Source organism: Ovis canadensis, chromosome X (assembly GCF_042477335.2).
Source record: "Ovis canadensis isolate MfBH-ARS-UI-01 breed Bighorn chromosome X, ARS-UI_OviCan_v2, whole genome shotgun sequence".
Lineage (NCBI taxonomy): Eukaryota > Metazoa > Chordata > Mammalia > Artiodactyla > Bovidae > Ovis > Ovis canadensis.
This window is the reverse complement of record NC_091727.1, coordinates 116,009,234-116,023,276: the sequence shown is the minus strand read 5'-3', so window position 1 is coordinate 116,023,276 and position 14,043 is coordinate 116,009,234. Positions and strand designations below refer to the sequence as shown.

Genomic DNA, 14,043 nt, shown 5'->3' with positions numbered 1-14,043 from the left:
CACAATTACTCAGAGGCATGTGTTGAACAGAATCATAGCCCTTTGGGGGTCAGGAAGAATTAGAAGAATAATAGGCAGCTATCTAGAGACAAGGGCTTTCCTAGTGGCTCAGTGGTAAAGAAGCCGCCTGCCAATGCAGGAGATGTGAGTTCGATCCCTGAGTCGGGAAGATCCCCTGGAGAAGGAAATGGCAACCCACGCCAGTATTCCTGCCTGGGAAATCCCACGGACAGAGGAGCCTGGTGGGCTACAGTCAAAAGAGTCGGACACGATTTAACGAATAAACAAGAACAATACACTGACAAAAACTGATACATTTCTGGTTTAATTTAAATTAGGGCTATTGGTTTCAGGTTGAAAGATAATCTCAACTGTGGTCCTCCTACACCAAGTCTTTTGGACCACTTCCCCATCTCGCTTGGCCCTTGAGGCTTGGGCTCTGCGCATGCACCCGAGGTCCCAGGTGGCAGCTAGTGTGGTCACAACGCCCCATCCCCTTACTTGAGGGCAACGCTGTTTGGGGAGGCGCCCTTTTAGGACGTCAGCGCAGCCGCCTGGAACCCAGCATTGTGAAGGGCGTGGCCTAGAGGAACCGTTACCTTCGTGACCACGGTCTGGGTTGCCCAGACTAGCTGCAGGCATAGAGAGGGAAAGGTGTGCGTGAAGAGGAGAAACCGAGACAGCTTGTGGCACCCCAGCCCACGGCCTCCTGGGGGCTGATGGGTGGCCATGGACCGGTACCTCAATAACTGCTACAAGGCTGCTCAGGCTGCCACCTCTAAGGCGTCCTCCAGCAGCCTAACTGCCGACAGGGAGCCGTGTGACTCCGTGAGTGGGGGCCAGTCGGTCATCCTCCTCTTTCTGGCTCCAGGGCTGGGTCTTGGGAGGGAAGGAGGGTGGGCAGACGAAAGACTACGGGGGAGGACTCAGCAGAGAGGGGTGAGTCTTTGAAGCTGGGTTTCCGGCTCCCAGACCATCTGCAGTGACTAGAGCTCCCTCTGGCCGAGATTAGCTTTGAATGGAGCTCAGAGATTGGGTGGGTAACAGGGGTAAACTGGGAGGCCTTCAGGTTATCAACAGAGCAGTTTCTTTCAACCCTGAGTATGTGTCTTTGGTTTATTTGGAGGTATTAGCCCACTGAGTTTAAGTAGATTGGTCTAAACTAAAATAATAGTACTAGAAACAAAAAAACAAGGTTTCTACTTATATCTGACAGAGCTCACAAAAAGACCCCATCCCAGAGGTCGGAGCCACTAATCTATTGGATCTTCCCCTTGGGGTCAAGCTTCCAGTTGTTCCAGGAAGTAATAATGTATTCTATACTACAGATTTAAGTGAAAAGGTAAACTAACTTTTCATGGTGCTTAAGTGATTTTCTTGACTGTTTTCTGCTTACTATTAAACTTGAAACACTGCCATTATTTTGCTTTGAGTCAACTTCAGTTTCACACACCAAGTGAAGTTAAAATGAGTTGAAGTATTCAGTGTCTGAACCTCACTTTAATGATAGAAGGCCTCATGATTGGCCTCCGCCACCCAATTCAGCCTTATCTCTGACCCAGACCTCAGCTCCGAAAGGTCCGGGTCTTTTCTCCCTGTCCACACATAGTATGATAATTTCTACTTCTGTGCGTTTGTCCATCTGGGTCCTGAAACCTGGCCTGCTCTCCTCTCTTTCCTGACCTTCAATTTGAGCCACCTTTCAAGAGCTACTATATGAAGCCTCTCCCCAGTGTCCCAAACCCCAACGGTTTCATCTTTCCTTAGAATTTACATTGCCCTTGATCTGCATTCTCTCACTCAGCACCAAAGTACTGTTTCTGGTTCAGAGTGCCGCACGCACTGTTTACGTCCTCTGCCTAACACTCCCCACCCTGTCCTTAGCTTTAGGCCAAGCCTGAAGGAGGTTCGGAACTCTTTGAGTGTGTGCTTTCATCACATTATTTCTACTTATTTCCCGATTTTGCTTATTTCCTTACCGTTCTCCTCTCTAGGGTGTCATCAAGGATGCATAGGGGGCTCCCTGGTATTTCTGATACTTGTCAAATATATATGATTTTTTAAAGTTTTATTGCTGGAAAGCAATATAATTTCTTTTCAAAACCAATACATTCTACCCCTTCCCACAAATTAACATTCCTAAAACATACTCAAAGCCTATTTGACTACAGTGATAACACTCCTCTTCAGTTTGTAAATGTAGCCCTCTTCATTGGTTTCTTGCTCCACTATATTCTATTTCCCATATTTACATTGTGTTACTCTTTTGTTCACTTGTTAGCTACTTATTTCCTGATTTTTTCCCCATACTTATACTGATTTGCTCTACACTTTATTATATTGATTCCCCCCAAACACATGTATTTAATTATGATCAGGTACTATATTCAACTACCCTAAACACTAACTTAGTGGGATCCTTCTTTATCTTTAGCAATATCTCCTCAAGGAAGTAACACTATATTTTACACATTTAGTTGGGTTTTTTTTAAACTCTACCCTTGACCCGGAGAAGGCAATGGCACCCCACTCCAGTACTCTTGCCTGGAAAATCCCATGGATGGAGGAGCCTAGTAGGCTGCAGTCCATGGGGTCGCTAAGAGTAGGACACGACTGAGTGACTTCACTGTCACTTTTCACTTTCATGCATTGGAGAAGGAAATGGCAACCCATTCCAGTGTTCTTGCCTGGAGAATCCCAGGGACGGGGGAGCCTGGTGGGCTGCCGTCTATGGGGTCTCACAGAGTCGGACACAACTGAAGTGACTTAGCAGCAGCAGCAGCACCCTTGACCACCTTGTAAGGTGAAGCTATGACAGGTAGATGATGGTAGCAGAGTTTAGACTAGAACCACAGTCTCCCAATTTCTTAGGCCATGCTTCTTCACCCGACCTTGCTGCTTTGTGAACTACAAATCACTTTAGCAGAGTACCATGGAAACGGAATTTAAAGGTCTTTCATATTGATTTAAATGCAAGTGGAAGGAAAATTACAGTATTCTACTGTCTTCAGATCAGCCCATTTTCAGTATTCTCTCACTTCAGATTGTTCTTGCATGTTTTATTTTCAATGAACAGCCTAATCACCTTAACAAATTGAGGTTTAAAAGTATGATTTCATTCATTTTACATATGTAACACTTTTCAGTCTATGTGTTTGCAGCTTTATCAACCTTCTTATGACTTTAACCTGTCTGATCCTTATTGTCGCCTTTTGGAAACCAGCTATAAAAGCCTGCACGATCCACATTTAAAATCATACTATAGGCGAAAAGATATCCTGAGGAGATTAAAGAAAGACGGCTATGTCACCAGCAATAATAAGGTGGGTTGAAGTTTGCTTCCAGTTAACCAGCATAATCCCATGGTCTTGATAGAAGCTTGCTTCTGTACTTCACTGGGAACCTATGTCAACTTTTAATTGAGCAATAAAGAATACCTGACAGAAAAATCAATGAATTACTTAATATTTGAGTAAAGAGAAATCAGGTGGCTGTTTCTAAATAAAATTGTTCCCATTTGATCATTTTTCTTTGATAAAAGCAAAAGATAAACACCAAATGATTTGAATATGTAAAGACATATGCATATACATTTATTTATGCATTTTCTCTCAGCTGTATGATTAGTGCCTTTCCTTTGGCTCTAAAAGTATTAATGGCACTGTATACCCATCAAGGGATATTTCCAATACAATTTGAGAAGACTAGAGACAAAATGGAAACCTAACAGAATATAGCTTGATAGAATAAATTCTTCTGAAAGTTAAACATCATTATTATACTGATATTTTAATAACATTCATTTTGTGTGAACCATATTATTGAAATAATATTATTTAGGTAGACATTTCCTGGTGATACACCCACTGAAGAGAGATATTGCCTTCTAAATTATTACCAAATGTGCTATCACTACCTTTGATCCCAAAATTGTTACTAAAATGAATGTTCTTATGACTCTTTTCTCTGGAAAGTTTCATGATTGTTACAACTTTCTATTTATATATTTGTGTTTATAGGTTGTATGCAGCTTGAAGGAATTGAATAAGTACAGGCAGTATCTCACCAGATTGAAATTAGACTTTGAAAGAAACTATGTAAGAGAACAAGTAAGTTAAATACTTGAATTTGTTTTATTTGAGGCCTGTAAGAAAGTTTTTATGTAGGTTGTGGAAGACAGACTTAAATGCAGGCTAATTAACCATTTGTAAACTACAGGATGTTTACCAAGCCTGAAACATGAGAAGTCATATCAAAGGACAAGGTTATTTCTGGCCAATATAAACACTGTAATTCTTTTTTCCCCCCTTCCCAGAAAATGACTGAAAAACAAGTAAATAAATTGTATGAAACCAAGAGAGCCTATGACAGTCATGGCAATACACAGTTCCAAGAATGGCTCTTACAAGAAAATAAACAAACAACTCCAGACCAAGAGCTGTTGATAAAGCAAAGGTATGACCAAAGTTAATGCATATATTTGTGGACATATTGTGGACTCCAGAAAACTGTAAAAGTACTAGAAATAATTGAAAGCAGAATTTAAAAAATATTAGACACAATTTAACTTCCTATAGTCTTCAATGTGGACTGAAAAGAAAGGAGATTAAGAGATAGCAGGGATTGGAAACTTTGATACCATAGCTAGGAAAGAGTTTCTGCCTGAGAAAATGGAGTCATGAGGAACCCAAGAGGTAAGACAAACTGATATTTGAAGAACAATTCTGAGGTACAGCTCCCTGAGCTTAGGAAACCCAAGTTCATAGTAGTAGAGGGAATGGTGTCATTAGCACATTTCAAACTTAAGTATAAGGAAATTACTGCCAGATAAAACAGAAAGAGTTGCTATAACTTCATCTGATGCTAATATAAACAGGTGTTACCCCCCCAACTAACCACGTATGTTCATTTAGCTATTACTCACATACAGTCAATCTTATCATTCAGCGGCTGAGCCCATGCCCCAAGAGGCAAAGGGATGAGTATAGTTCCTTCTCTTTTTCCTTTATCAGGGATGAGGGCCAGTTCCCCATCACCTAGCTCTTACATTCCATGGATTCATGTCATGATATGCCAGAATATATACTGGTTCACCAAAGTGGCAGACTGGTAGTCTGCAGACCTATCTATACATAAGAGATTGTTCAAGGACTTGGCAATGACAGAGAGGCCAGTAGCCACTTATTTTTTAAAGAAAATTCAAATATACTTGTTTTTTGAAGTCAGTCCTTAAGTTGACTTCAGCTGTCTTTGGAAACTCATGTTACAGAGCTCCTGAATTATGGCTAATCTCTGTATAAAATGCTTTAAATCAGTCTGTTCTACATTTTGCCATTGCCCCAACCATAGTAACAGTCTGATGAGTACATCATGGTGAGTTGGTGGATCAGGCTAGCTTAAAGAACTCTACATTCCTGTAGTTTAAGAAATAAAAAGCAACCCAAAAGGTGGTTTGGGAATATCAGAGTAGATGATACCATCATAAGGGAAACACCCAGTTTATCTTCCCTTAAATTTTCACTTTTACTTAGCTTGGAATTAAACAAGCTTGAACACATAGCAGAAAAGCAGAATGTACTCCGGATAAAGGAAGAAGAAAGACGACATCAGGACCACATTAGAAGAAAACTTAGTCTCTGGAGACAAACTGAAGAGGTGAGAAACACCAAATTATAAATATTGATGGGGAAATTATGTGTGATTATTTTATTTATAAACATTTTTAGCAGTCCCACCATATTACCTGAAGTTATTTCAGGTCTAAGAAATAAATCACTGCTTAAAAAATCATAATTATTTTAAAATAATAAACTGCTATTAATCTTGTATCACCATTATAACAGACAAGCTTTTACTTAATGTAGTGAGACTGATACCACAAATTACATACCTATCAGAGTATAGACACACTTCATCTGCTCTTAAAGTTTTAGAATTTAACTCTAGTGAAAAATAATCATGTTTGTATTCTTACTCCTCAATGCTCAGATAAGGCTATTTGTTCAGGCTCCCTGTCAGAATACATTTAAGGGCAACATATTACATATGATAATTCCTCAAATCTATAAGAGAAAATCACCTTTCCAGCATCTTTTTAGATCTACCTTTGAAGCATAAGCCGATTCTAAAGGCAATGTAAGATTTTCATTATGGTTGTCCAAGTTCCTATAAGGGCCTTAATTTGACCTAATTTGCTTATTGATCAAAAAAAATGAAAACAAAACAAAACAAAAGATTATAAAAGAGAAGCCCTGCTGACTACCATGACATTGTGCTCCTTAGGAATGGAAAACAAAAGAAATGTTACTTCTGTCAAAGATTGGAGAAGAAGTAAAAATAGAAGCAAGATTTGAAGAACAACGTAAAAAAGTCAAAGAAGATACTCACCATAAGGTAGAGTGACCTTTGAACAATAACTTGGGCTGTTTTGAGAAAAGGGTTTTGCTAATTTTTATATTTTAAAGTGTGGATTTTCAGAAGTGACTTAAATTCACAAGGATAGCTATTGATGGAAAGAGCCAGTCTGGTCTGAACCTGGACTTTAAGGGCTGGTCTAAAATGGGACCAGTCTCCAGAAAGTAGGCAATGAGTTCAGTTGGACCTAGTTATTAAAATACATTCTTCAAGTTGGAAAGCAAAAGGAAACTTACCCTTATTACCTTCCTAGCTCTGTACTCTGATTTTAGAAATCTCAAGAATGAGGGCTTCCTTCAAATATACCATCATATTTGAAGTATCTGTTATACATTTCCAGTGGCAAGTTGATATTAAATTTTAAACATTGAATATATATATTTTAATATTTAGAAAAAAGCACAACTCGAGAAAAAAGTCACTTATTATTTACAAAAAATGCAGAGGAATGACCTTCAGAGAGAGGGATCAGAAGAAAATGTATTTGAAAACAGAAGTCAAGATGAAACAGAAGGTAAGAGAGAAACAATAAAAGACAAAGGTAAGTAGAATATGTATAAATATTTATTAATAATCAATGGCTTTGTAAAAACCCCTCTATGTGCTAATATAGTGAGGTGACAAAGCCCTTGCAAATAGAAATTCTAGAAGCTCACACTTACAGGCACTTCCCAGTTACAGGTCAAGTTGTAGAGAATGTACAGACACCCACACACATTCACACAATATTGTTATATTACAGACATTATAACAAATTACACACTTCTATAAAGTGGCTCAGCAGACAAGACTGCCTTTACTAGGAGTTTAAAAAGGAGCCAGTAGAAGAGACAGAACAACAACAAAAAGGGAAAGAGACAGTTATATATAGATAGAGAAAATGAGCCAGTAAGACAAAACATTACCCCCAAAACAGACTGAAACAAAGAGGGAGACAATGAATGAAAAATAGGAAAATTTTAACTGAGGTCCACTAAGAAAAGATTATACAAAACAGTAAGCTAGAGAAAGAGAAAAAAAATTTAAGTAGAAAAAAAGAAGAGACATTTAAAATATCTTAAGCAAGAAATAAAGAACAAAAAGGTTAAAAAGGAGAAAATATGATACAAAAAGAAAGAATGAAATGGAGATATAAAGAGGAGGAAAGTGAATGAATGAATAAGAATAATATTAAGCAGAAGAAGCTAGTAAGAAAATACACATGCACGTGCACGCGCACGCACACACACACACACACACACACACACACACTCACACTCCATGAGGGAGTGGAAGGAGACAAAGGCAAAGAAACAAGAAAAAGACGAGGAGTATGAGGAAGAAAAGCAAACAAAGAAAACAGAGAATGAAAGAAAGGGAGCAAGAAAAAGACATACAGACACAAATAGAGAAACAAAGGAGTAGGAGGAAGAGAGAGAATAAAGAAGTTTAAAAAGGATATGTGAATAGAAAAAAGTAAAATAAAATAAAAACAGAATGTGAGAGTGAGAAAAAAATTTGAAAAGAAGCCAGTAGGAAAATCTAATACAATTTGGGCAGGGAGTAATAGGGGAAAGAATGAGAAGTTAGTAAAAGAAAAAGAGAGAGACTTAAAAAGGAGATACCAATATGAAAAAACAGCACATTGAAGATAGACTGAATGGAATAAAAGGATCCAGTAGGACAGGGAGAATAGGAGAAAAGGAAAATATTAATATTAAAAAGGAGGAAGTTAAAAAGTCAGTAAAAGAAAAGAAAATTAAAAATGAAAAGATAAAAAAGGCAAAGAAGGAAATGAAAAGAGGAGAAACAGAGACACAGAGCAAAAGGGAGAGAAAAAGTATAGTACAATAAGAGAAGGATTTCAAAATTTATAGAAGACTAGCATTAAATAAGGGGGGAGGGGGAGGTGGAAGGGAGGGAAGATGGGTAGATGGAAGACAGAAAATATGAACATACTTCAAAAAGGAAGAGCCAGTAGCCAGTAAGAAAAGCAGTACAGGAACACAGAGAAACCATGGAAGAAAGAGAGAAGGGACAGAGAAAGACAGAGGAAAGAAATATAGAAAAGAGGTAAATAGGATGAATTTATAAAATAGGAGCCAGTAAAAAAGGCAGGACAAAGAAAATAGAAGGAAGAGAGAAAGGGAGAAGGAAAGAAGACAGTTTGAAAAGAGAAGCCTGTAAAAAGAATAAAATAGGAAGAAAGAAAGGGAAGAAGGCAGGGATGCAGGCAGACAAAAGAGAAAGCAAAAGAAAAGGCATGAAAAGGAACTATTAAAAATGGGAATAAAGGAGAAAAGGAAAGAAGGAAAGAAAAAAATTTTAATGAATAAGTTATAGGAAAAAATAAAATGAAGAGAGAATGTGACTGTGTGAGAGAGAGACTTCAAAAGGAGTCAGAGGAATTTAAAAAAACCTGTAAAATAAACATGATAGGTAACAGATAGGTAGAACCAACTTTTAAAATAATAACCCAGAGGGCTTTCCTGGTGGTCCAGTGGTTAAGACTCTGTGCTTCGAATACAAGGGGCCCAGTTCAATCCCTGGTCAGGGAACTAGATGCACATGCCACAACTAAGAGTTTGCATACCTCAACTAAAGATCTCACACGCCGCAACAAAGACCAAAGATGCCACATGCTACAACCAAGACCTGCTACAGCCAAATAAATAAATACTTTTTAAAAGAGTAACCCAGAAATGAACGTACAAAACAGGATAGCAGATGAGAGAAAGAAATGCTTCAGAAGAGGAGCCCTTAAAAGTGAGTTTAAAAGGAGTGAGAGGGATGGGGAAAGTGCCAGGGGAGGGTGAAAAGGGAGGAGGGAAGACAAAAAATGTAAAGCAAAAGGACGAAAGGCAGCAAGTAAAAGACAGAGAATTGAATCAGAAAGCAAAGAAAGAAAAAGAAGGTAAGTGTTTAAAGGATGGGACAGTAGGAAAAAGTTAAATAAAAAGAGGGAGTGTGATTGCATAAGAGGCTTGAAAAGAAACAGTAAGTAAAAAATTCAAGTACAATTTGGGGAAGAGGGCTGTTTAAAAAGGAGACTTCCAAGGGGGCTTCCCTGGTGGCTTCAGTTCAATTCAGTCGCTCAGTCATGTCCAGCTCTTTGGGACCCCATGGACTGCAGCACACCAGGCCTCCCTGTCCATCACCAACTCCCGGAGTTTACTCAAACTCATGTCCATTGAGTGGGTGATGCCATCCAACCATCTTATCATTTGTTGTCCCCTTCTCCCACCTTCAATCTTTCCCAGCATCAGTTTTTCCAATGAGTCAGTTCTTCGCATCAGGTGTCCAAAGTATTGGAGTTTCAGCTTCAACATCAGTCCATCCAATGAATACAGGACTGATTTCCTTTAGGATGAACTGACTGATCTCCTTGCAGTCCAAGGGACTCTCAAGAATCTTCTCCCAACACCACAGTTCAAAAGGAACAATTCTTCAGCACTCAGCTTTCTTCAGAGTCCAGCTCTCACATCCATACATGACCACAGGAAAAACCATAGTTTTGATTAGACAGACCTTTGTTGGCAAAGTAATGTCTCTGCTTTCTAATATGCTGTCTAGGTTGGTCATAACTTTTCTTCCAAGGAGCAAGTGTCTTTTAATTTCATGGCTACACTCAACATCTGCAGCAATTTTGGAGCCCCCCAAAATAAAGTCTGACACTGTTTCCACTATTTCCCCATCTATTTCCCGTGAAGTGATGGGACCGCATGCCATGATCTTCGTTTTCTGAATGTTGAGCTTTAAGCCAACTTTTTCACTCTCTTCTTTCACTTTGATCAAGAGGCTTTTTAGTTCCTCTTCGCTTTCTGCCATAAGGGTGGTGTCATCTGCGTATCTGAGGTTATAGATATTTCTCCCGGCAATCTTGATTCCAGCTTGTCTTCTTGGTTACCTAACTGTTATTCACTTAATACCAATGTATCATGATTGGTCAACAGAAAATTATGAAGTTCTACATCACTAAAACTACCGTTTAATAGAAAAACCTGTAATCACTTTTTAAAATCCAGATACATATCAGAATTATCTTGGAATTTTTTTGAAAAATACAAATGCCCAGGTATTGCTTTTTTTCTCCAGAGCTCCAGATGTGTTTCTAATGAGCAGGTATGTTTAAAAGCAACTGGACTATATGATGATCTTTTACTTTTATCTAATTTGTTTCAGTTTTTCTATTTCATGTTTAGTGCTCCCATGTCATTTAGTTTATGTTTTCCAATTTCTCTTTTTTATTTTTTGACGTTCTTTCTCAAACCTTTATCAAGTATAGTAGAAAAGCTTTTGTATACATATATATATGGATAATATATATATATATTAGAAAGCTTATGAATTTTTGCCTAGCTAAAAAATTTATGACATTTATGGCATTCCACTTGTTTGACTTAGTATGAATAGAATGCTAGATTTCTAATTTATACATTCACTCAGAAGTTTGATATAGTTCCATGTATTTTGCATCTGGTATTCCTGCTAAAAGTCTAGAAAGTTTATCACCTTAGTGATTTTTAAAAAAATTTGAATGAGGCTTGATTCTAGTCCAATTCTGAGAATATAAAGAAATACTATGTTGTAAAAGAAAAAATACCCAGAAAATTAACATGTGATAGTTATTAAATATAGACTTTGTTTAAATTTCACATGCAAAAAAGGAGTGGATATATGTGTAACTGATTCACTTTGCTGTACACGTGACACTAACACAACACTGTAAATCAACCCTACTCCAATACATACAATTTTTTTAAAAGGGATGAAGCTAGGAAAAAATATGAAATAAAAAACAAAATGTGAGTGAGAGACACTGAGGAGATTAAAAAGAGATGTTGATAAAATTAAGTATAATTGAAGGCATGGAGAGAGAGAGATTTGAAAGAAATCAGTTTAAAATGGTAAAATAATGATACATTGATTGATGACAACCAGATGACAGGTTGATAGATAGATATTTAAAATTGTAAAATAATGATACATTAATTGATGACAACCAGATGACAGGTTGATAGATAGATATTCATAAAGGAGAAACCAGTAGTAGTAAGACAGGACAAAGAATACAGAAAATGAGAGAGGGGAAAACAAGAAAGTTTTTTTCAAAGGAGACAGTAGAAGAAGAAAGGAAGAATTGAATTCTATAAAGGATGAGTCAGGGAAAAGAATGGCATACAGAAGGAGAAGGGATGTAAGAGTGTGATGGAGGATCAGTAGGAAAACCAAGTACAACTGTGTGATGTGCGAATAGTTAAAAGTAGAAGGCAATAAATGTAACATAAAGCTAAATGATTGATACCTATGTAGATAGCCAGCTAGATAGGTAGGAAATTTAGGTAGAAACAAGTTTTTACAGGAGAAGGCAGTTGTAAGGACAAGAATGTATAAAGAAAGAGAGAGGAAAGGAAAGAAAAAAGTTTTAGAAGTAGTAATAGAAGAAGGGGGGAGGAAGGAAAGGGGAAGGAAGGAAAACAAATGAAGGAAGACAAGAGAGGGGAAGGGTGATAGGGTGGATGATGAAAGGGGGTAGGAGGAAGGAATAAGACACGAAGAAAGGGAGGAGGGACAGGAAGGAAAGAGAGAGGAGGGGCTTCCCTAGTGGTCCAGTGGCTAAGACTGAGCTCCTAATGCAGGAGGCCTGGGTTCCATCCCTCTAGGTAGGTAGAACTTTAAAAGAGCAATCAGGTTAAGACAGTGTAAAGAAAGGAGAGAGGAATGGGGGGTGGGGGGCGGGGAGAAAGAGAAGTTTAAAAAGAAGTCAGTAGAAAAGCTTAAGAAGGAAGAAGAGGGATTCCCTGGTGGTCCAATGGCTAAGACTCTGCACTGCCAATGCAGGGGGCCTGGGTTTGATCCCTGGTCAGGGAACTAGACTCCACATACCATAACTAAGACCCAACCAAATACACAAATATTTTAATAATAAAATTAATTTCACTTTAAAGAGAAATAGTGATGAAAAGAAAAATATTTAGGGACTGGAGAAGGGAGGCTGCGGGCGAAGCGCGCGTCGAGCGGGGGAGCGGCGCTGCCTGTGGAGATCCGCGGAGGCCGACCGGATTCGTTGGCTGCCGTCCCCGCTGCCGTGCACTGGGTTAAAAACTACATCTAACGCCAACCATGAAAGATCCAAGTCGCAGCAGTACTAGCCCAAGCATCATCAATGAAGATGTGATAATTAACGGTCATTCTCATGAAGATGACAATCCATTTGCAGAGTACATGTGGATGGAAAATGAAGAGGAATTCAACAGACAAATAGAAGAGGAGTTATGGGAAGAAGAATTTATTGAACGCTGTTTCCAAGAAATGCTGGAAGAAGAAGAGGAACATGAGTGGTTTATTCCAGCTCGAGATCTCCCGCAAACTATGGACCAAATCCAAGACCAGTTTAATGACCTTGTTATCAGTGATGGCTCTTCCCTGGAAGATCTTGTGGTCAAGAGCAATCTGAATCCAAATGCAAAGGAGTTTGTTCCTGGGGTGAAGTACTAAAATATTTGAGTAGACGGGGCCCTCTTTTGGTGGATGTAGCACAATTTCCACACTATGAAGGCAGTATTAGAAGACTTAATTGTAAAAGCTCTCTCTTGTCACTGTGTTACACTTATGCATTGCCAAAGTTTTGTTAGTCTTGCATGCTTAATAAAAGTGCTGAGACTGTTATTAAGTAAAAAGCTGTCAAACATTTACTGAGAATAGAATTGGCCCCATGGCTTGAAGTGAAGACAGCAAGGAAAGAAGCACCAGTCAAGTTGTGTCAAAGCACCAAATTAAATGATCTCTAAATCTAAATTAAATTCTAATTGTTAAGTGAGTTCCTCAGTTCAGACTTAAATTTGCATTTGTTCCCATCAAAAAGAATCTCCTTTTTCTGAAGAAGGCTTGCTGGTTAATTGAAATAGTTCAGTATAGACATTTAAGTATGTCTTTAGCTACTGAGGTTACAAGGTAGTGAACCTAAATCTCCTGGCTTTTATGGGGTGTTATCGTGTAAGAAAATACTGAATTATCCTATTGTTACATCTAAGAAAGTATGTGATTTGAGAATTCCATCCTTTTCTAAGGAGTCATTGCATCATAGCTATTACCTATGTAAAATCTAACATTTGACCAACCCATAATTCAATTGAACAAAGAAATTGTTACATATGATTTGAGTGGTGCTTTTCCTTGCTTTGTTAACCATCACTACAATAGTCTGCAGCACAACTTTTCTTTTAACAAAGCTAGAACAGTTTTGGCTTCTTAAACTTCTTATTTGGGTAGGTTAAGCTGCCATACGTGTTCAGTGTGAATAGTGTTTAAGTTGAAAATATTGTAAAAAAATTATATTTTTTCAAAAATATTTAAAAAAATAAATAATAGTAGAACTGAAAAAAAAAAAAGAAAAATATTTAAAAATAGGAGATGATGCAAAAAGAATGGAAGAGGAGTGGAGAGAGGGAAGTAGGGAAGGAATGGAAGAAGGAAAGAGGAGAGAAAAGGGATGACAGAGGGGAGAGATAAAAATAGAGGAGGAAAGACAAAGAGCAAAGGACAATGAATGAAGCAGAGCTAGAAGGGACAGAAAAAAGCTTTTAAAGGACAAAAAGAAGAAGCAAGATCGAAAGAAGGAAGTGGGAGGAAAGAGAAGTTTAAAATGAT

General features: G+C 38.1%; 2 protein-coding genes and 1 non-coding gene across 4 annotated transcripts; all 3 read left to right on the top strand.

The window, feature by feature from the left end:
* The first annotated feature begins 566 nt into the window (after positions 1–566).
* On the top strand, positions 567–7,435 carry LOC138931182 (fibrous sheath-interacting protein 2-like). Of its 2 annotated transcripts, none has more exons than XR_011446442.1 (8): positions 567–828; positions 1,217–1,342; positions 3,224–3,323; positions 4,020–4,109; positions 4,316–4,455; positions 5,532–5,655; positions 6,283–6,393; positions 6,808–7,435. XR_011446442.1 is itself a non-coding variant. In XM_070292107.1 (8 exons), the coding sequence occupies exons 1-8, from the start codon at positions 730–732 to the stop codon at positions 6,961–6,963; spliced, it is 1,008 nt and encodes a 335-aa protein (XP_070148208.1). In that variant the 5' UTR covers positions 570–729; the 3' UTR covers positions 6,964–7,435. The 2 variants fall into 2 exon arrangements, 1 of the variants encoding a protein (XP_070148208.1); XM_070292107.1 differs by having other exon boundaries at positions 570–828; positions 3,162–3,323.
* A 4,756-nt stretch (positions 7,436–12,191) lies between these two features.
* On the top strand, positions 12,192–12,264 carry TRNAG-GCC (transfer RNA glycine (anticodon GCC)). Its single transcript has one exon. It is a non-coding gene; the product is annotated as a tRNA-Gly (tRNA).
* A 113-nt stretch (positions 12,265–12,377) lies between these two features.
* LOC138930496 (polyadenylate-binding protein-interacting protein 2) lies at positions 12,378–13,575 on the top strand. Its single transcript, XM_070290821.1, has one exon. It carries the CDS (start codon positions 12,517–12,519, stop codon positions 12,889–12,891), a length of 375 nt encoding a protein of 124 aa, XP_070146922.1. The 5' UTR covers positions 12,378–12,516; the 3' UTR covers positions 12,892–13,575.
* Positions 13,576–14,043: the final 468 nt, after the last annotated feature.

Coding starts and splice junctions, on each gene's coding strand:
- LOC138931182 (XM_070292107.1), top strand. CDS start 730: ATGGACCGGTACCTCAATAACTGCTACAAGGCTGCTCAGGCTGCCACC. Junction 4,110..4,315: donor GAAACTATGTAAGAGAACAA/GTAAGTTAAATA, acceptor CCCCCTTCCCAG/AAAATGACTGAAAAACAAGT. Junction 5,656..6,282: donor TCTGGAGACAAACTGAAGAG/GTGAGAAACACC, acceptor TGTGCTCCTTAG/GAATGGAAAACAAAAGAAAT.
- LOC138930496 (XM_070290821.1), top strand. CDS start 12,517: ATGAAAGATCCAAGTCGCAGCAGTACTAGCCCAAGCATCATCAATGAA.